Here is a 21587-nt window from a genome sequence, read left to right as displayed (position 1 = left end):
TACAATACCCTTTGGTCTCATTTCCACAGAGTTGCCCCCATTTCCTCAAACTAAATATTAAAGCCATATCTTCTACATACTTTCCTAGGGCTGAAGTGGGAAGAGAGGTTTTTTCCATTCACCATGGTTATATACATAGGATAACTATATTGAGCCCCCTACGTGGCTATGGGCAGTATTTCATCTATGTGCCTTCTTAAAGTGAGTTCACTTAAGGCTGTGTTCTTGGTTGTCTCTCATTCTGGGTGCTTCGAGCGATCAATACAATAGCATTCAGTAAATGTCTGTTGTTTGAGGGACCAAACATGTAAGGCTATGGGAATGCAACTATTCAACTTAGAATGAGCAATTATAAGCTAATACTTATCATAGTATAAATAGTTAACAGATGTGGGTCAAGGCCAACATATCCGTAGAATAACACAGGTAGGATGATCTGAATCCAGGTATCATGTATTTCCCTGGCTCTACCAAATACGAATTATAAAGGTAAAGATTAAAAATGTAAAGGAGAAGCCCAACCAAGGTTTTTAGTCTTTGTAATAAAGAATCAAGAAGTCTGGGGCAGGGCGAGACAAAGCTCAGTGCTTACGAGTGCATAGTGCTCTTGTTGAGGGCACACGTTCCATTTCCAGCTCGAATTTTAGGTAGTTCACTGATGCCAGTAACTCTAATCCAGGGCATAATGACATCTCTCGCTTCATACATACTTGCACGTGTACCTGCGCGTGCGCACGCGCGCACACACATCACATACACTTAAATTGTTATTTAATCTTTGAAAAAATGTTGAAATAATAAAAGAATTCTGAAATTGAAACTTCTTGAGGTCAAGTCTATTTTAAGTATGAGCTGAAGGCTTTTACCGTAAGATTGCATACATATACATATGAAAGAAGTATCAACACACACAAAGACGTACATACACACAGTGGGGGTGAGTGACTGAGATTGAGGGAGTGAACACCTTTCATGTACTTCCCACGTTCACAGACAGCTTCTGAGTGAGCATGCCTTGGCTCTGGGCCCGTTTCTCACACGTGCTGGTTTGAGCTCTTCGGGAAATATTTAGCAGCTGAAACAAAGAAGGAGCAGAGCAAGAGATGTCGTGTGTGGCTCTTACCTTCGACCAGTCTCCGGCAGCCAGCTGTGGGGGGCAGTCTGTCCTGGCACAGGACTTATGAGACGATGCCTTGGGTCCTTGGCACAGCTCATCCGACAAATTCAAAAAGCTGCCATCAGTTAACAGCTGTCGACAGGTGACTCTCCGGTTCTGAGTTCCCCCACCGCATGTCCTGGAACACTAAGAGACAGGGAAGCAGGGGGGCTTACTTTCTGTTAACGCAAAGCGGGGCCACCACTTTCATCACAGGCAGAACGGGCCATAGTTTGCCACGCTGCTGTACCTGCTGCCACTCTTCGATGTGCCAGCTGGGAGGGCAATCAAACTGATTGCACGCTCGTAAGGCATGCGGCTTTTCCTCTCTGCATTCCTCCGGAGGGGCTGGGAATTCCTCAGGATGGAGGCAGTATACATCTCGTGTCTGGATTCCAACACCACAGGTAGCTGAACAGGCTCCCCAAGAGCCCATGTGCCATCTGTATCAAAAACCAAGTGGGGAAAAGGCAAAAAGCAACTGAGGAGAGGTGAACATCCCCAAAAAGGCAAAACACAACAAACACAAACGATCCCAAGCTTCTAGCGGGACCCTCGGCCAATGGTTCTCAACCTGTGGGTCACGACCCCCCTGGGATCACATATCGGATAGTTACATTACGATTCACAATAATACCAACAGTACAGCTGTGAAGTAGCAACGAAATAATTTTTGGTGGGGGGAGAGGTCACTACACCATGAGGAACTTTATTAAAGCATCGCAGCATTGGGAAGGCTGAGAACCAACGCTCTCGACCTTATTACTGTGTATAGGCTCCAAACTATGGTATCTCCATGAATATATATGATTAACCCAGAGAAACATGACATTTAAAGGGAAGGCATGCCAGGGAAGAGGTTAAAGATCTCACTTGTTTGGTGCGACCCTGAGTGACAGGGAGTAGATTGCTTTCCCCCGTCCTGCCCTAACACCATCCATCAAAACTAAAATCTTGACTCGGTTTTGAGTCTCACGGCAAAGATAATTTACAGAGGCACCAAAAGGAGATTTTTAAAATGCTTACAAACACATTTCAAGAAGTCTTCGGGGCACCTGGACTCATTATTTGTAATATCCTTGAGAAAAATTCCTTTATGGTAGGGTTGGATTTACAGTACATATATAATGTGATTCCTTTCTAATAAGGAAAATCAAGTTTCCTAGGGAAGCAGCTGGAAAAATGAAAACCGCAGCAGCAGCATTTGACTCATATTTCCAAGTCACTTCAGTGGAGATTCCTGCAGCTTGCTTGCACCCCCACCCGAAGCTTACACGCCCCATTTCCTGAAGTGCTGGAAAATACCATTTTTAAAAGTCTTTGCTCCATCTTCTTAGAGAGATGTTGGACATTATGGTTATTTTACTTGTGGGTGTTTGATTTTTTTTGTCTTTAGGGAACGAGAATTCTTAACTAGTTACCACAGAGATACTCAAGAATGAGAAATTTTAAAATGCTCCAAACATACCGTAAAACCATGCCCCTCTAGGGTGTTTTGCAATGCAAAAAAGAAAAATAATGAATTTCACGAGGCGAAATAAGATAATAAAGTTTTAATCATTGAGGGACAAGCCTGCTCACCACTCAATGCAGCAGCAGCTGAAGTGGACATACAGTAATGACACACAGGACATGTGTGAATCATTGCAGTGAACCTAAGATCTCCCATGTGTCAGAGAAGCACACAACCATTGAGCTCTGAGTAACAATATTTCTGTTTTTTTTTTTTTGACTTTTATTATACTCATTCATCATATAGGTGTTTATAACGAGAGGAAAAGGAGTTCACTCAAAAAAAATAGTTAAAAGTAATTTTTTTTCATTTCTAATTTTCTATAGTAAACATTTTCCTTTTTGGGGAGGTTGGAATGAAAAATAAAACAATGGTATCTGTGACATGATACAAAGGACAAAAAGTTTTATTATGAAAAGAAGTTTGTTAGTGAAGAACTAATAATTCAAGCATAGAAGTAGAATAAGAAGCAGGTTGGAATGCCCGTGTGTTAAAGGTTTGGTCCCCAGCTTGGCACTATGAACAGGTCATGAACCTTTAAGGGATGGAGTCACTGGGACAGGTCTTTAGAGGGGTGGTGGGACTTCAGCCCCCATCCTCTCTTTCTGTTGCCAACATCCTCCATCTGAGACTTCAGGAGCACAGTCTTCAGGGTACATTCTCACTCACAGTTTCAGTGGTTTGAGCTCATGGGGTTTGGTGCCATTGTTTCTGGGCTGGTGAACTCTATGGCAGCAGGAGCTGCTCAATCACGGTGGACAGGAAGTGATGACTTCAGTATGAGTATCTTTCAAAAGTATGCAATTAGAAAAATCAATTATAGCCTAGCCCCAGTAGGCAGGAGATGGAACTGCTTTTATCCAGAAAGGGAGCAACAGGATTGTGTGTGTGTGTGTGTGTGTATGCACACTCGTGCATATTTTAATGTGAGAAATGAGTAACAGATTGGTGCAAAACCACATCACTTTGGCCTCTCCTGAGTTGCTGACTCTTGTCAGAAGAAAAGGCTGTCTTCCAACCAGTCTGTGACCCTGAGTTTTGCTACAAACTTCTGGCTCTCTCCTGGAAAAAGCAAACTCTGTGAAATAGCAATCATGCAGCAGCTACAGGACAGGGCAGGGGAAGCAACTTCACAAGAGCAAGTAAGCATCCCACAGCCGCCCCCTGGACACCTCTGGCTAATACATCAAGTGCATTTGCCTTTGGGTAAATAAAGGTCCACTGACTGTCCGCCCCAATCTCAGTGGTAAGTTTCACCCTGGGGTGATATTTTACTGCTATTGCCCTTGGAGTCTGTAAATATTTATATGGAAAATATTATGCAACCCTCTGTTCCTGTTATTCCTACACCACTGGTTTCTAGAACCTAAAACATTTTTGTAAACTTACCTTTATTTTGGCATAGAACCTTTGCCTCCCCTGGGCTTTCTCCAACATAACTCTCAATCTTTGAAAAGGTTATTAAAGTCACAACTCTGAAGTGAGGGACAATATTTCCCTTTTTATAAAAACAGACTCTTAATTTTGCAGGTTTGCCAAAGCATATTGTATGCTCCATTCTTTCTAGCATGGCAGCTCCGTGGCCTGTGTTGCTGAGGATGGGGTGAGTAAGAATGCTGGCTAAGACAGTGAGGCCTGCTGTGCATGGGGGACAGATGCAGGAACAAACCAGCAAGCATCCCTCAGCAGCCTTAAAAATCATCTTCCAGATTAGCTGTCAAGTCTTCTGTGGTTTGATGGTCTAATGAAGAAGGATGCCATAAACTAAAGTCATCCTGCTTTCATTTCATGAATGGTTCTATCAAAGGTTGTCCTTCTTTACCAAATCTGACTCTGTCACCACACAGACAGTGCCCAGCTTTGGATTGTGTGATGGTTTGTATGTGCTCAGCCCAGGGAGTGGCACCAGTAGGAGGTGTGGCCAACTTAGAGTAGGTGTGTCACTGTGGGTGTGGGCTTAAAATCCTCACCCTAGCTGCCTGGAAGTTAATCTTCCACTAGCAGCCTTCAGATGAAGATGTAGAACTCTCAGCTCTTCCTGTACCATGCCTGCCTGGATGCTTCCATGTTCCTGCCTTGATGATAATGGACTGAACCTCTGACCCTGTAAGCCAGCCCCAATTAAATGTTGTTTTTTATAAGACTTGCTTTGGTCAAGGTGTCTCTTCACAACAGTAAAACCCTAACTAAGACAGATGGCTTAATTCAGTGAATTACTTGACCATGGTGAGAATGTGATTCACAGTCAGCACATCCTGTATTTCCCAAATTTGAATGACTCTTTAGGCCAGTGAGAGACAGTCTGACACTTTTGATGCTGAGCATGTGTGTGCATGTGTGTGTTTGTGTGTACATGTACATGTGTGTGCATGAGTGTGTGTGTGGGGGTGGGGTGATTCTGAGCTGCAGCTCCTTGAGTCCCATGATCACAGATGGGTCCTGATGTCTAGCAGCTTCCAGTTAGGATGTTTTTAACTTATTGAATGAGGGTTTCAAAGGAATTAACCACACTTTAAGCTGAGGAGAAAAGAAAAACACACCCCTCATAGGAAGTCACGAATCAGTGTAAGATGTGAGCAAAATGCAACTTGAAACCATCAGCCCCTCAAAAGGTTGCATGGAACTGAGGGTATACTTTTGGGTAAGAGTCTTGCCTAGCACTTGTGAGGTTCTAAGTTCCATCCCCAGGAACACAGAGGGAAAAGAAAAGAATATTGGAGATCAAGAGTCTTTGATAATCCCAAAATCTAATACTGTTTTCATTTCAAAGACTCTTTCATTCAAATCCCTAAGAGGGAGAAACACTGGTGTGAAGATCCACCCTCTGTCCCCTATGTACCCACCCATTTCCATTTTTCTTGGGACCATCAATAGCTCCTCTTTCTGAAGTGTCTGAGGTCAGTTTCCTATTCACATTCTGTTGACCTTCTCTTGGCCAATGAGAAATGAGTCAGTGATTCCTTCTAGGGAGAGAATTAACTGATGTCCTGGGTAGAGAAAGACTTAGTATGAACAAAGGTTCAGAACCCATGAGGGAGCATGAGCTAGCATGGGTCATATAGTGAATAACAGAGTGTAGCTCCAAAGCATATTCCTCAGGGTACATGTGAGTGAGTGTGTGTGTGTGTGTGTGTGTGTGTGTGTGTGTGTGTGTATGTGTGTGTGTGTTTAGGACAGTGGTCATAGAAGATGTGATTCAAGGGTTAGAGTGAGGGTCACAAAAATTTTTATGGTACCGAGTTGCCCTGTGTCCCCCAAAGATGCTGAAATTACATAATTTCTAGCATCTGCCATGGAGAATTTATTTGCAAATAGTTTTTGCAGATGGTTAAGTAAGGGGTGGTCATTAGAGTAGGCCTGAAACAACCTGAGTGGTGTCTTCTGGGAGGGAGAATTCTGGACACAGACATGCTGAGGAAAGGAGATACAAAACCACAGGAAGAATGTTCTTCATGAGCCACAGACTGCTGGAGGCTGTAAGCAAGGAGAGAGGCCTGGAAACAATTCTCCTTCCCAGTCCTCAGAAGGACCCAACCCTGCTGACTCTGTGGTTTTGAACTTCACGTCTCAAGATCTGAGAGATGATAAATTTCTGTTCTTCTAGCCACTTAGTCTACTGCACTTGGTTAAGGCAACCCCAGGAATCTAAGCCTATGCCAAGTAAAGAAAGTAGACTTAAGTGCCCAGGTAAAAGAAAGTCAACCAGCAAGCTCCATATGAGGAAGTCACACTGTAGTCGCCCTACAAGTTAGAAAGAGAGAACTCTCTCAACCCTTCTGTTCTTGCTGAGGACCTGAGTTCAGTTCCCAGCACTGACTTTAGTTCCTAAAACGCGTATCAGTCACCATATAACTATCTGCCCTCCACTTACAGGGGATCTGACACCCTCTTCTGATCTCTCAGGGCACCTGCACTCAATAATCTACATACCTATAAACATACATATCGGTTTTTAAGAATAAAGTGAAGATTTTTGTCAATGTTCTGAGGCATCCTTTCACCCTGTGGTAATGCAATTGCTCTCGTGGGATGTGTCTCAAGCTATGGGACATTCTGTTTTTCTTGGTCTTATTGGTGCCTAGGCTACTTTTCTCACTTCTTCCCTTTCAGTGTCATTGACAAGAAACAGTGAGCAGAGCTCTGGTGAAAACTAGCTTCATGGCACTATGAAGTGACATAGAGAGAGAAAGTACTCCAGTACTTTTGGGTTGTCTTGTCTTGTCTTCTTTTCTTTTGACTTGTCTTAGTTAATGGCTACGAGAACTTCATGGTTCATCATTCTGTAGTCACCATTTAAAATCTGCACAAATCTAGACCACTTCCTTTATAGCCATATTTCCACAGAGAGAAACTGTACGCTGGCTGATGTAGAGAGAAACAATGGCAGGCAGCGAGGGTTGGAAACCAAGAGATTGATTCTGCTAGGAGCAGCTTCCTTTTTGTGGTTTGGAAAGGGCAGAGTCTGGACTAGATACTACTTAATGGGAAATCTCCATTCCTGTGTTTGACTTTGTATCATGCAATTTGTTTACTGTGTGTTCTTGGGCAAATTGCCAACATCTTAGGAACCCATAATTCTGTTCTCATACTCAGAAACCAAGGTTATTTATATGTTACATATTCTTACTACATCTTTAAATGGATGTGAAGTTATTGACTAAACTAGCAGAGAAATTTATGATATAGCACATAGAGTAGCTACAAATTCATGCCACTGCTTGGTATGTCTAAAGCCCATAGAAGACATCTGTATGTGTTGTGAGACCCCCAGGACCCCTCTACTGAGCTCTGATGTACAGGTGAACACACTGTAGAAAGTAGGGCTATGCTCTGAGCATTTCTGGAAAACACTACAGAGATGAAATTATCTTTATGGCTATAGTTACAGAAGCACAGTCAACTGTATTCATGAAGAATACATTTTTGTCTATACACAGTAAAAGGGTAATGATGTCCCTGTGGGTTCACAGAAAATAACAGCTTTTTCAAAAATATTTGATTCGGACTTTAATATTAGAATGAGAAGAAAAGCAAAAGCCCTGGAAAAGTCACTCACTTGGTTCACTAAGGTATGCCCACTTAGTACCGAGCACTATTCCCATGAATGGCTTTTTCCCATCTGATCCACACTCCACGATACCCCAAGTCAAGTCATCCTTTGTATCTGCAACAAGTATTCCAAGACAACCTCCTTCCCTAGAAGACACTGAAATCCACGATTTCCCAAGTCCCTTAGATAAAATGGTGTACTTTAAGTTATCTCTAGGTTACCCATAGTCCTTGGTACAATGTGAACACTGTGTAAAGAGCTGCTCTGTTACATTACTTGGGAAATAATGACAAGAAGTAAGGAGTCTGATGCTTTGATTTGCTATTTGTTGCTATGATAAACACCATGGCCAATAGCAACATGGCAAGGAAAGGGTTTATTTTGTCTTAACACTTAGTCCCTCATAGAGGGAAGCCAGAGCAGGAGCTCAAGGCAGGAACCTGGAAGCATAAACTGAAGCCGAGACTGTGGAGTACTGTTTACTCACTAGCTTGCTTCCAAGCTCAAGATCACCTAGATCAGCTACCCATTTCTTAGAGGGTCAAAGCTTGCCTGCCTAGGGATAATGCTGCCCACAGTAGAAAGTGTCTTCCTACCTCAGTCAGCAATTGTGAAAATGCTCCACAGACATACTCCCAGGCTAATCTGATGGAGGCAACTTCCCAATGCATGTCCCCCTTTCCCAGGTGGGTCTAAATGACAACCAAGATTAGCCAACGCACTTGGATATGTGTGGGATAAGTAATGCAAATTTCCACAGGGCTAGAGATCAGAAATAAGGCCTTATATATGTTAGATATTCATAGATGCTACATAACCCTTTATACTGAGCCATACGCCTGGGCCACTAAAACAGTACTTTTGATCACGATTGCTTTGAACAATGAACTCTTGGACATGAAGAACTGACTGTGCTTGATATTCATGAAAAGCTCTGGATGCCGCTCACACAGTGGGTGTCCTGGTTGGCAGTAAGACCAAACTTCCCCTCCCTTTCATTTTTCTTGCCTGTTGTGGAATGAGCGTTCTAGTGTGGATTACCTTGGACTGCAGTCACCGAGATGTGAATGTAAAGCAATGGGAAGAGACTTCCCTGTGCTACTTCTGGGCCTCACCTTGCCTGGCAGCATGAAGTCATGGGCCTTGCATTATCCCATCCGAGACCAGAAAGATGGCTCTGAGAGCAGCCAAGAAGATCCTGGTATTTCTGGTAGATAGTAACAAGGTCAGAAATGTAGAGATGGGCAAAAGCACTGTTTCTTCTCATTGCAGGTAAGCTTTTACCAAGCATGAGGCATCTGAGCTAGCCTGCTCTCTGAGGGCAAGGCTCATGAAGGGAAGATGCACATCTCCAACTTATTTCCTGGATGCTCATAAAACACACTTACATTCTCTCGGCATGACAGTCAGAGGACACCATAACCTTTCTCCATCACTTTGACTCCTAGACATCACAAAACCTGCCTTTAGTGGGTGATGGCAGTTTAGCAAGTGGACAGCATAACTGCTAAGATTGCAGCAGAGAAGAAGAGAGGTAATGGAATGGGTTCTCTAATTTGTTGGCATCTAATTTATTGCCGAACAGTGGCTGACATAATAAAGGTAGACACAGGAAAAGACCAGCTGAGGCTACACTGGGAAGGCATGTGTGACAAGCCAATGATGCTGAGCTATAATCATCGATAGCCAGTGACATCCAGAAACAGAGGGCCAAAATCCCAGGTTCTTACAAGGACCTGGGCAGGAAGCAGGTTACAGTCATTTTACAATAAAAGAGCCCTTACCTGTTTTTTGGAGATTCTGGCATTTCATACCCCACAATGTGAGCCCCAAGGCAAGCTAGAAGTAAAGATGTCTGTGTGTGCTTCATGGTTGTTGTGACAGGATATTGAATGAAAGTGATGGGGAGGAGGGGTTGTTTGGTTGGTTTTTCTTTCAAGCCCATTGTTGAAGGATGAACTGAAGCAGAGGCCACGGAGGAGCTGGCTTACCCACCGTAGCTTGCTCAGCCTGCTTTCTTATACAAGCCAGGACCATCTGCCCAGGGGTTGTCCTGCCCACAGTGGGCTACATTAGTTGTTAATCAAGGAAATGCACCACAAACATGCTCACAGGCCAATCTGATGGAGGCAGTCCCTAATTTGAGGTCCCCTCCTCCCATGAGACTCGAATTTGTGTCAAGTTGACAAAGGCTAACCATCATAGGAAGGTAGTAGCATATTGTGAGAGTTTCAGGTAACAAGGTTGACCTTCCACAATTACAGATGATGAAGCGCCTGCTGTGGGTCCAGGCCACCTCTCCCTCAGATGCCAGGTCATCAGAGGGAGAAGTTCCTTTGAGACTAGGAGGAAGAAAGGAACATCCTGACTGATTTGCACAATAGCAGGCCAGTTTATGCCCACTGATGTTTAATGCAAACTAAAGTCAGGCTTAAGAGGAATTCTGCCCAGTTTAGTTGCCCTTGAATGGACCCCAAAGAAACTGGGGTCCCAGCATAAGTAGAGCAGATGGGAATTCTGAATGGGTTTGCCTGACCTTTTTTTATAAGTTTGTGAGTCCTATGTATGGTGGGTTTCTCTTTGAAAGAGGGTGCTCCTTGCAGATATCATTTCTTCCTGAGCTGTATAAGACAGCACATACCTGGGCGGGCAGGGCTCCATGTTACAGGCCTGACTCATTGGTGGAGGACGGTGAACTGTGTCACACAGGCTGTCATTGACGGTCTGATGAGTCTGGGTGTGTAAACACACAGCAATGGCTTCTTGATGGCCTGGAAGGCAAAAAGAGAAACAGCACACGCACAGAATAACTTACCATGCAAAGAAACTGGAATCTGGGGTCTTTACATCACCAGCACATTGTCCTTTGACTGCATCGGAAGCCTAGGTCTCTACCCCTTAGTATCACTTCATTCACCTCTAACCAGTCTCTCGTCCAAAATCTAGTACCTGGAAACATTTAGTAGCAGCCTACACTCAGAATCAGCTGCTTCCTAGGGCATTCATAGCTAGGGGTGTCCCTGCAGTTGAAGTGTTTCTTTAAGGTTTCCTAAGGGAAAACTACATCTGCTAAAGAATACCAATTTTTCCTAGATCACCACGCATCAATAAATCTGTTGTGCTCTGAATCGTCCCACTGTGACTGAAGCTCCTCTGCACTGCTTCTGCAATTAGAGATGCCTCCTTTATTAGCAGAAGTGCCTCCCATAGCACAAGTATGTGATGCGCCTTCATCTAAGTCTACAGCAACCCACACCTCTGTTTTATTTATTTAGCAATAAGGAATTTGAAATTCAGAGAGAAGTTAAGACTGAAATGGGGGTAGGTTAAAAACTGAAGATTTGGCCTAAGGAGATGGCTCATTAGCTAATGTGCTTGCTGCGCAAGGGTGAGAGCCAGAGTTTATATCCCCAAGCCCAGGTAAAAGCTCAGTGGGTATGGCCACTCATCTGAACTCCAGCCTCAGAAGGCAGCAAGCTGGGATCCTCACACAAGCTGCTGGGGAAGACTAGCCAAATTCATATCCATGAGCTCTGGGTTTGATTAAGAGCCTCTGCTTCGGAGGATAAAGTGGATGTCTGATTAGGGATAACTCCTGACATCACTTAGAGAGGCTCTACATTCACTTCCACCCATGTGTACACAGATATGTGCAAACAACGTATACATATACACAACACAGACAGACAGACAGACAGACAGACAGAAACACACGAATACACACATACACACACACACACACACACACACACACATGCACACACATGAAAACAGAAAGATAAAAATAGTTAAATAAATGGGAAAAAAAACCCTTGAAGAATGAGCTCCCTGCCTCTGGTTTTAGTAATCTGTATCCTAGCTTGGGGATCCCAGAATGTCACATGGCCTTCACATGCAGCAATACCCCCTTGTATAAATGTGAACATTCACATTCATAGTTTCCCGTGGAGGCCAGACTAACAATCTATGGGGCTCCTAAAGCCTATGTTCTCGATCAGTATTCTTTGTCTGCTGAGACAAAAAATGAAAAATGATTGGAAACTGGAATTGTGTGAAATATAACTCTAAATTTTTGATGAAAAATTTCTAACGGAAACGCCAGAAGTGTCTGACTGTTATTTGAAATGTGCAAACATATTTGCTTTCATGTCAGATGCACATTCCGTTATGTTACAAGCTTGTGGCCCTTTTTCTGAATGCCATGTTTCAATTCAACCATTACAGCATTTTGCAAAATGTAGTCTAGGCCAAAATACTTCTCCAACAGATATTTTTCTTCTGCAATTCTTTGTAATAGATCTCCTTCTACTGTCTTCATCTGCATCGTATGCTCACCAAGACAACGGGATGCAACTGGCAGGCATCTTCTTTGAGTGTTTCAAACAAGCACTGATCAAGGTGAAATACGACTTTTGTTTCAAACATCAAATTTCCTCGCATCCTCATAGGAGAATGGATGTTCATTTCCTGATAGATTTTATTCACTTTTTTAATCTAAGAAAACGCAGTCATATTTCAAATACACTTCAATTTGTAACAAATAAATTCTTTAGAGAATGTATTCAGACTATTTTAGAACCTTTTATGGAGACTGACTCCAGAAGGGTCTTAGAGATACACTTGAAATCATTTGGATAAAGCACCCATGATATACTTTTTCATCAACAGAAAAAACATTAAAATCTACTACATAATGTGGAATGCTTATTAATGAAGAATATATTTTCCAAAGGTGGCCACAAAATATTTCACAGACCACATGCCGATCCAAAAATGTAATTTTGACCTTCTTATGTTGGAGGAGGTTTGATCGAATAGTTATTTTTAAGAAAGAAAAAGGTAAATTTTATCAAAATAAATTCATCTTATTCCTAACAAAATGCATGTCACTATATTAATGCACTTAGAATACATTAATGAGTGTGTTCAGTGAAATTTTTATAATAAATTCTTCTTGTTGCATGAGACTATATCCCTCATAATTGACTTCCACAATGTTTTAATAAAAGTGTCATCTCTTAGTTACACACATACACACACACACACACACACACACACACACACAAAACATGCATACACATGCACACACATACACATCATATGCTAATGTCAAGGAAACATTTAAAGAAATATGTTATTGAATAATCTTTCATTGTGCAAACATACAGTGTCTTTGCACAAACAACACAGAGTGACAGTTCTACAGAATATCACAGTATGGGACCTTCATCATATATATGATGGTGCATGGTCACATCTATGTGTACATGTGTATACAAATAAACATTCAAAGTCTTTAGCAAGAAATAAACAGATGATTAGATATAGCCAGGCATGGTGGCTCACTCATTTAATCCCAAGTTTTGGGAAGCAGAAGCAGGCAGCTCTTTGTGAGTTTGAAGCCAGTCTGGTCTACACAGTGAGTACAAAACCAACCAGAGCTACATTGTAATGCCCCATCTCAAAATAGCAAAACAAAGACCAAATACATTTCTTTTGTTAGTTTAGATCACTTTGAGTTGGGGTATTGACAAGTTCATATCACACCCTTACATATAAGGGGATGGTGATGGTGGTGGTGGTGGTGTTGGTTGTGTGTGTGCGTGCTATGTGTGTGTGGGTATGTGTGTGGTATGCTACATTGTGACATATGCTTTATGTTCTATGTGCATGTATGCATGTAATATTTGTATGTGATATATGTGTGTGCACACACGTGCACCTGGGATCATGTTGAAAAGATTAACTAGTGTGATTAAGGGCAGACTACTACAAACTTTCAGGTAATGAGAAGGAAGAAAACAAACTATGGCATGTTTCCAGAGAACAGTGCCGTGCCACTCCTTAGCAAGTGTGCACATGGCTCAGTGTCCCACACCAGTGAATTCTTCTCAGGAACCTGTGATGACACAGCTGGTAAGGATTAAGGACTGTTGAAGGCTATTTGGCCTTATGGAGGGCATCATAAACATCACTGGAGCCTGACAGGAAGTAACCAATTACATCAAGAGTAGCTGGGAAAAAACCTACAGCTTGAGGCCTGTCAAGATTTGAAGGGGATTTGGAGAGAACAAATCAGTGACAGCTAATGTACCGTGTCGAGAACACATCTCCACAGGGAGCATGTGAAAATGATTCAATTTTTATTCTCTCCAACTGCTTGCAGGACTCATCAAGAGAAAGAGCCACTTTCTATATGCCAAGAGCGAGCCGGTGCTTAGGTGTCCAAGGTGCGTAAGAAGAGGTATCCAGGGTCCTGAACTTAGAGGGAGAGAAGTTAAGTTCGGGGCAAACATGTGACCATTTTGGCAGACATTGAGGCCACGTGATCTGGAAGTAAGAGAGGCGGGTTTATGTTTCAGGCCCAAGTAAACCAGAAAGGATAATTTTCTAGTGAGGTGAAATGGACTTCAAGGAATGAGGGAGAAGCAAGCAGGAGAGGGAAAGAAATGGAGGCGGCTAAGGGCTCTCATGTAGTTCAGACTGGCCTAACATCTCATGTAGTTCAAACTCAGTAAGGGAGGAATATCTTGCAACTCCTGATCTCCTTGCCTCAACTTCCCAAGTGCTGGGCTTGCAGGCATGCCTCACTGCACCCGACTCAGGTAAGGATTCTTTTTCTAAATTACACACGGCCAGCCCCATACTCAAAACAGTAGCTTTGCTGTAGCCTGGAGTAAGATATATGCCACTCTAGCTAGGATCAGTGCCAATGTTACAAAGCAGGGCTCAAGGATGGGTGTGTTTAGAGACTGATAGACAGGGAAGGGAAAGACAGTCAGGGATACCAGAGGGCAAGGATTGACAATTCATTCTCAAGAGTGAGGATTTGTGGGACAATGGTTGGCCTTAAGTTCTCTGAGCTACTAGGGTGTTCTAGGTAACCATCTCAAGACTGCCAGGAAGAGTGGAACACGCTCCTGAGCTATTGGCACCTAGCTAGATGCTTCTTTTGTTTTCTGACCTACTTCAGGAACTGATACCTTGCTATGCAGGGTGCTCAGGGAGTGAGCCCACTGCCTAGTAACTGGCTAGGCAAATGAGTCAAGGGTCAAAGGACAGGATTCAGGGGTTCTGGATAATTTGGGAAACTAGGGCTCTCTCTTGTTAGTAATGATCTAGCTTTCCTGGTGGCTATGCTTTCTTTTACACCAATTGATTATGTGTGTGCATATGTGGTGTGTGTGTGTGTGTGTGTGTGTGTGTGTGTGTGTGTAGACATAAATGCCTGTGAAGGACAGATATCAACCTTGGTGTTCCCTTAGGAGCCATCCACTTTGTTTCTGAAACACAACTCACTAATTGGGTTATTTGGTCACTGAGTTGGTGGAATCCACCAGTCTTCACCACCATACCACCATGCCTGGCTTTTTCCACCAGCACTGGTAAAAAACTTAGGTCCTCATGCTTGTGTAGCCAGTACTTTACTGACTAAGCCATACTCCCAGTCCCTTCCCGTTTATTTCCATTTTTCCACTTTACGCCGAAAGCTAGAAAGCAGCTCTTAGGAGCTCTACCTCCTCATCTATTTCCCTTTTAAAGTTTTCTATAATCCTTAAATAATCCAAAGACCCACTGTGGTGGTTTGAATATGCTTGGCCCAGGAAGTGACACTATTTGGAGGTGTGGCCTTGTTGGAGGAATTGTGTCACTGTGGGAGTGGGCTATAAGACCCTTACACTAGCTACATGGAAGCCAGTCTTCTAGCTGCCTTCAGAACAAGAGGTAGAACTCTCAGCTCCTCCTGTACCATGCCTGCCTGGATGCTGCCCTGCTCCCACCTTGATGAGAATGGACTGAATCTCCAAACTTTAAGCAAGCCCTAGTTAAATGTTGTCTTTATAAGAGTTACCTTGGTCATGGTGTCTGTTCACAGCAGTAACACTCTAATTAAAGACAGAAGTTGGTACCAGAAACTGGGGCATTGCTGTGAAAAGCCTGACTATGCTCTTGTTTGGCAGAATGTGGATTTTGGGACTTTGGATTTGGAAGACAGTGGAATACTTTTAAGGGGGCTTTAATGCCCATCCTAGGAGGAATATGGAAGACTTTGTTGCCGAGGATGAATTTAAATGTGGAAGCCTGGCTCTAGAGGTTTCAGAGAAGAATTTTAATATGTGGCCAAAAGACCGTTCTTTCAATATTTTGGAGAAGAATGTGGCTGCTTTCTTGCCCTTGTCTCAGGAGTCTATCTGAGGCGAATGTAAAGAGATTTATACTAATTGCATTGACAAAGGAAGTCTCAAGAAAATCCAACAGTGACTCTGTTCTCTGGCTAAGTCTCATGAAGAGCATTTTGAGCAAGTGTAGCAAGCTTAGAAAGGAAAAATATAAATAGTATGGTTCAAGTAATAAAAGGACTCTAGGAAGTAAAATGGAGCTGAATCCTGTTTTCAAGGAGATAAAGATTAAAGGGCTGGTGACCTCAAAACAAGTTCAAGCATGGTGCTACTCACCTCTAATCCCAGGAGACAGTGGCAAGCAGATCTTTGAGTTCAAGGTCAGAGAAAGTTCCAAGTAGAGAAAAGCTTAAGTTCAGGCATGGTGGTACACACCATTCATCTAGACTTTCAGAAGACAGAGCTGTGCAGACTTCTGAGTTCAAGGTCAATCTACAGAGCACACTTTAGGACTGCCAAGCTTAGGCAGTTGGAAAATAGAAAGTTGGTAATAGAATAAGTGAGGCCATGTTCTAGCCTCAGCAAGCAGCAGAACTTGGCATGTGGCTCTTGCTTTAGGGTCAAGAATAGAAGGGACTCTGGGACAGCTGATCTGGTTAGCTAGAGCTAAGAAATTAGTGGTGATTAAGAAGAGACCAAAATCACTGAGGAAGTGTTTTCTGAAATCACCAAGAAGCTGTGATCCAGAGGTAGTCAAGGTTGTACCTCATGCTGCAGCTGAACTTGGTAATGGGTCAGAGTCACCCAGCTGAGGTGAATCAAGCAGCTGAGACTCAGCTCTGTGAGACCAGGAGAGGCCATTGGTGAAGGTGCAGCCTTGGTTGCAGTTGACAGCTCAGGTCTGAAGGTGTCACGCAAAGAAGTTGAGGCTTGGCACCATGAAGGGAGCCTATGAGAGACTATTGGTGAAGCCTCGTTGCAGTGGAAGACCCCAGTGTATTGGAGATGCCAGTACTATTGTACAATCACCAAGAACAGCAGTAGCAGTGGTATGGAGTCAACCAGAGCCTATAGAGAGCAGAGTTGGAGAAGTGACCCAAGCCCTTTGGAGGAGCCCAGAAGATCATGTGTGGATCCCAGACACTGGAGCAAGAAGCTGTAACATTGAAGTTGCCTTGGAGACCTCAAGATGTTCGAGATACCAGAGCCATGGGATATCTACTGAGGAAAGCTGCTAACAGGAAGTAGAAACAGCTCAGGAGAAAGAAATTTGTTGCAGTCAACAAGGATGAAAAAAAGAGTTGGAGATCTGAAGAGCGCTTTGACATCAGACATGCAGATGCAGTTTGGAGTTTGCCCAACTGGTTTTCTGTCTTGCTTTGGGATTACAGCTAAATGATTAGATGAATCTCAGAAGAGACTTTGAACTTTGGACTTTCAACATTGTTTAGACTGCTATAGACTATGGAGAACTCTGAAGTTGGATTAAATGTGTTTTGCACTGCATATCACCTATGCACACACACAGCCATCCATCATGGGGACAGGGTGAGCGTGCTCTATACTGGTTGCTGGCTGGTCTGCAGGAATGAAAAGAAACATTTTCTCAGGATGCATCTTACTGATCATTGCAGCAGCTATATGCAATCCCAGGGTGCCTCATTCTGTAACTCTGATTTCTACATAAGATTGCTTCAATATATCCATTCTGCATTTTCTAACTTATTCCATATTAACCGATGGACCTCTTCCCCTCTCAGGGAAGCCGATAATAATTTCTCCCAAATATAAAAGAAAGAAAAGGCATCATTTTGCTATTGAATGAATTCATCCCTTTTGGGACTATTGCTAATTTGCATATCTGGCTTATCAAGGTCACACCCTTAGCAATGGACCACATATCTATCCCTTAGGATGGAGTCTGAATACCTCCCAAACATGTTGCAGTGCAGGGGGTAAAGCCAGCGTACTCCCAGTCGTAAGTCATCTCACTGTCCTTCTCTTGGAGACGGCCACCCAGTTCTCGAGACACAGGGCTCTGGTCACAGGCTTGACGGAGGCAGGGTCGGTCAGTGGGTGGCTTGGGGCCTTCACACTCCTCCTCAGGGAGCTCAGCCTCCGTCTGTGTGAACGTGAGGAGCACCCGACACCGCACCTCACGAACCTGAATGCCAGGCCCGCACGTGGTGCTGCAGGCTGACCAGGGCTCTGGGATGAACCTGAGGGATACCGGAAGCCAAAAAAAGGGGTCACATGTGGGCCGTAAGAGGAATTCTATGGTTCTGAGAACTGTTTTTTATGTAGTTACCATGTTTTGAGATCTTACAACCAACAAAGAGACTTTTTCATTAAAGACAGGCTTCTTTTGCCTCTACACAAAAAGTTCCATGCTAAGACCAGTGTGACACATTCCAGAATTTCTTAAGATACAATAAATAAACAATCATTTAAAGATAACTATGTGATTTTTATTTACCAGATGGATATTTTTGCCAATCTTTATTCAGCCAATCTTGGTGGGCTTTTTGTTTGTAATGGGGAGAGTGTTGAACATTCTCTAGCTTTAACAGCTAAACTGCAGGATAAGGCAGATATGTTTGCAGAGGATGAAGCTGTAATGTTCTTTCTGTTTAACAAACTCCTGGGCGTTTGAATGTTCTCAATCATAGGTAGGAGTGCATCTTGGAGTAAAACATTTATTCCTTATCTTGAATTATTGCCCAAGTCATAAAGGTTGTTAGACTGAGCCCCTCAAACCAAATCTCATCCATAACTGTTCTTGTAAGAGCCCATCAGCTAAAAAAATGTATATATTTTGGTTTTTCGAGACAAGAGTTTCTCTGTATAGCCCTGGCTGTCCTGGAAATCACTCTGTAGACCAGTCTGGCCTTGAACTCAGAGATTCGCCTGCCTCTGCCTCCCAAGTGCTGGAATTAAAGGCGTGCGCCACCCGCCAGCTACAAATAATTCTTATAGTTTGATACTGTTGGTGACGAAAGAGGATACTATCTTATGACACACAATAATAAAATAAAATCCACATCTTAGTGCCTGACAAAAACTGTACCCAGGGCACAGCTACACTCATTTGACAACCTATCATTTATGGATGTTTTTCTGTTACTGGGTAGAACTGGGTGTTTATAACAGATTGTTTATACTGCATAACCTGAAATATTTACCCTCTGGCCTTCTGCAGAATTATTTCTAAGCCTTGTATGTATTCAGACAGCATGAAACCAGGTTCAGTAGAGACATTATCTATAAGATGCTCTGAAGCAATACTGTGCATCACAGGATATTAATAAATTGATAGGATAAAGATAGGGAGATGGCTTAGTGGATACCAGTGTGAGCCTTACAACCCAAGCTTGATTCCCAGAGCCCATGTATGAGGCTGGATGTGGTAGCAGGCTTCTGTAATCCCAGCATTCCCATGGCAAAGTGGAGAAAGGAGAATCGCCCAGATGCTCACTGGGCAGCTAACCTAAAATATGCAGCACAGTGGCAGGGACCTGAGAGACTTCCTCAAACGAGGTAGAAGTGACTCCTTCTTGACCTCTAAAGGTTATCCTCTGAGCTTCACAGGTGCTCTGTGACATGAATGCCCATACTTACCACACATACACACACGTGTGCACACATGCGCGCGCGCGCGCGCGCGCGCGCACACACACACACACACACACACACACACACACATACCCCCAAATAAATTAATAAAAAATCTAAAGTGAAATAAAATAAAGGTGTAAGAATCAAGTGACAGATTATGTTTGGAAAACTCTGGTTTAAGTGATGTCTGTCAACAGGTTCATTTACTGCAACACTCCCCCCAAGACTATGAGTATTTAACTTCTCATTACAGTAAGTGAGATCAACACACTGTAAATCACTTTATAGGCAGGAGAAGAGTGTCCAGCTACTAGATAGCATGGGAAGTCAGGAGCTGATGCTGAGATGTGGAGTTGCAGGTTTCAATATTAACGTTTCGACCTTACCAAGCCCCTGAACAGAGAACTTCTAAAAGCTTTCCGAATCCTGTATGTAAGGCTAAGATGCTTGAGGGTCTCTTCCCTGGGAACCCACACGCTGGGGTGCCAATTGCTCTGTCCTTGCGAGGATTAACCTCTCAGCCTGATAACCGCCAGGCTTCCATCTACCTTAAACGCTCTTCTCAATAATCTCTGACTCCACTTCATACTAGGTTGTCCTGAAACTCTTTTCTGCTGTGACATAAAGAAACTCACCTCACTTGAGGAGCCATGCCTAAAGATAGTTGCCGCCTCTGCCTCCCACCCCACTGGCACAGACGTGAGCATCTGTCGAAAGTCATCAGTAGTGCACTTTAAACAGATAAGACTCGTGTGTATACTATGGCCTGCAACACTGACCATTAAAACTGCTATTTTTAGGGTCACAGTGAAAGGAACTTAGGTGACCTGATATTGATGATAATTGAGACAGAAACATGAAACAGAAAACATTTTCAAAAATAAAATAATGAAAGCATACTGTCTTCCAGAAAAATGTGAGAAAAATTCTAACATTGAAGCCTAAACTTCTAGGCAGAGTGGTAACCCCCCACATATCCCTATATTTTTACCCCTGAAGTACATGACTATGTCATAGCCTGCAGCAAGAAGGATCCGCCTAATGTTCTTAAAGTTATAAATTTAATGATAACCCTGTGTTATCATTCTGGACCCAGCCTCATCACATGGTTCTTCAGAAATAGGAACGTCTCAGGTTGAAGTCAGAGGTGTGGCAGGCCCGGAGCTGAGGGGCCCAGTCTGAAAACCTGGGAAGCACTCAGCTCCTGCTGCTGGCCCAAAGGTGGAAGAGGCCACATACTACAGAATGCAGGCGGTCTCTAGTAGTGGAGGATACTCCCCCTGCCCACAAGCAACAAGGAAATGGGAATTTCCACTCTACAACTTTATGGTACAACAAGGAAAATAAATAGAATAAAAAGAAAAGTATAGTAGAAAAAATTTTCATAAACTCCAGAAATCTGGATCTATGTTCCAAAATAACGCCGACTTGGATGATGGCATCCCTGGCAAGATGGTTCTGTGGGTAAAGGTGCCCGCTGCCAAGCTTGAGGACCTGAGTTCAACCTCTGGGACCCATGTGGTGCAAAGAGAGAATCAATCTTGCTAGTTGTCCTCTGACCTCCACACTCATGCAGGCACATGCATAAACACACCCACACCCACACTCACCTACCCACCCACACATACACACAGGAATGATAACAAGTCAAGCCTTCATTATTTATCAATATTATTGAAACACAAGTAATACCTGGATTTGTCTCAGAGACGTACTCTGATTTTAATATATGGGAAAATATCCAAATATGCAAATACCTAAACAATAAAAGAATAGCAGCCAATAAAGGGAGAAAAGGTAATTTAGTATAGAAGGTCAAGAGGGAAGGTGTAGCTATCAGGAAAAAGCAACAGCGGGCGGGCATGGTGTTGCACATCTGTAATACCAATGTTTGAGAGTTGGAGACAGGAAAATGGTGAGTTTGACACCAGCCTGGGCTTTACAGTACATTTAGTTGGCCAGCTGACACCTTGCCTCAACAAACAAACAAACTGTTCTCCTTCCAAATAGTAAACCAAATAGACAAGGTATCATGGTTTAAACTTTATCTGATGGCTGCAAAACATAAAGTTAACTGAAAATTTTGGGGAAAAAGTAATTTGATAAGATAATTTACAAATATATCCATGCACA

At 43.1% G+C, this 21587-nt stretch overlaps 1 protein-coding gene across 4 annotated transcripts in view; it reads right to left on the bottom strand.

Moving 5' to 3' along the window:
• The window catches only part of Adamtsl3 (ADAMTS-like 3), a 279052-nt gene that overhangs the window by 56087 nt on the left and 201378 nt on the right, over positions 1-21587 (bottom strand). For all 4 annotated transcript variants that reach the window (XR_378247.3, XM_006507893.3, XM_006507894.3 and 1 more), the window contains exons 16-19: positions 17769-18058; positions 10361-10490; positions 1407-1599; positions 1124-1303 (exon numbers count right to left, since the gene is read on the bottom strand). Coding sequence is in view for 3 of the 4 variants with exons in the window: in XM_006507893.3 (XP_006507956.1) it covers positions 1124-1303; positions 1407-1599; positions 10361-10490; positions 17769-18058 (793 nt within the window). In the remaining variant the exon portion in view is untranslated. The remainder of the gene's footprint in view (positions 1-1123; positions 1304-1406; positions 1600-10360; positions 10491-17768; positions 18059-21587) is intronic.

This window comes from Mus musculus, chromosome 7, assembly GCF_000001635.26.
Source record: "Mus musculus strain C57BL/6J chromosome 7, GRCm38.p6 C57BL/6J".
NCBI lineage: Eukaryota > Metazoa > Chordata > Mammalia > Rodentia > Muridae > Mus > Mus musculus.
Note: the sequence above shows the minus strand (reverse complement) of the source record. Positions and strands in the feature narration are given on the sequence as shown.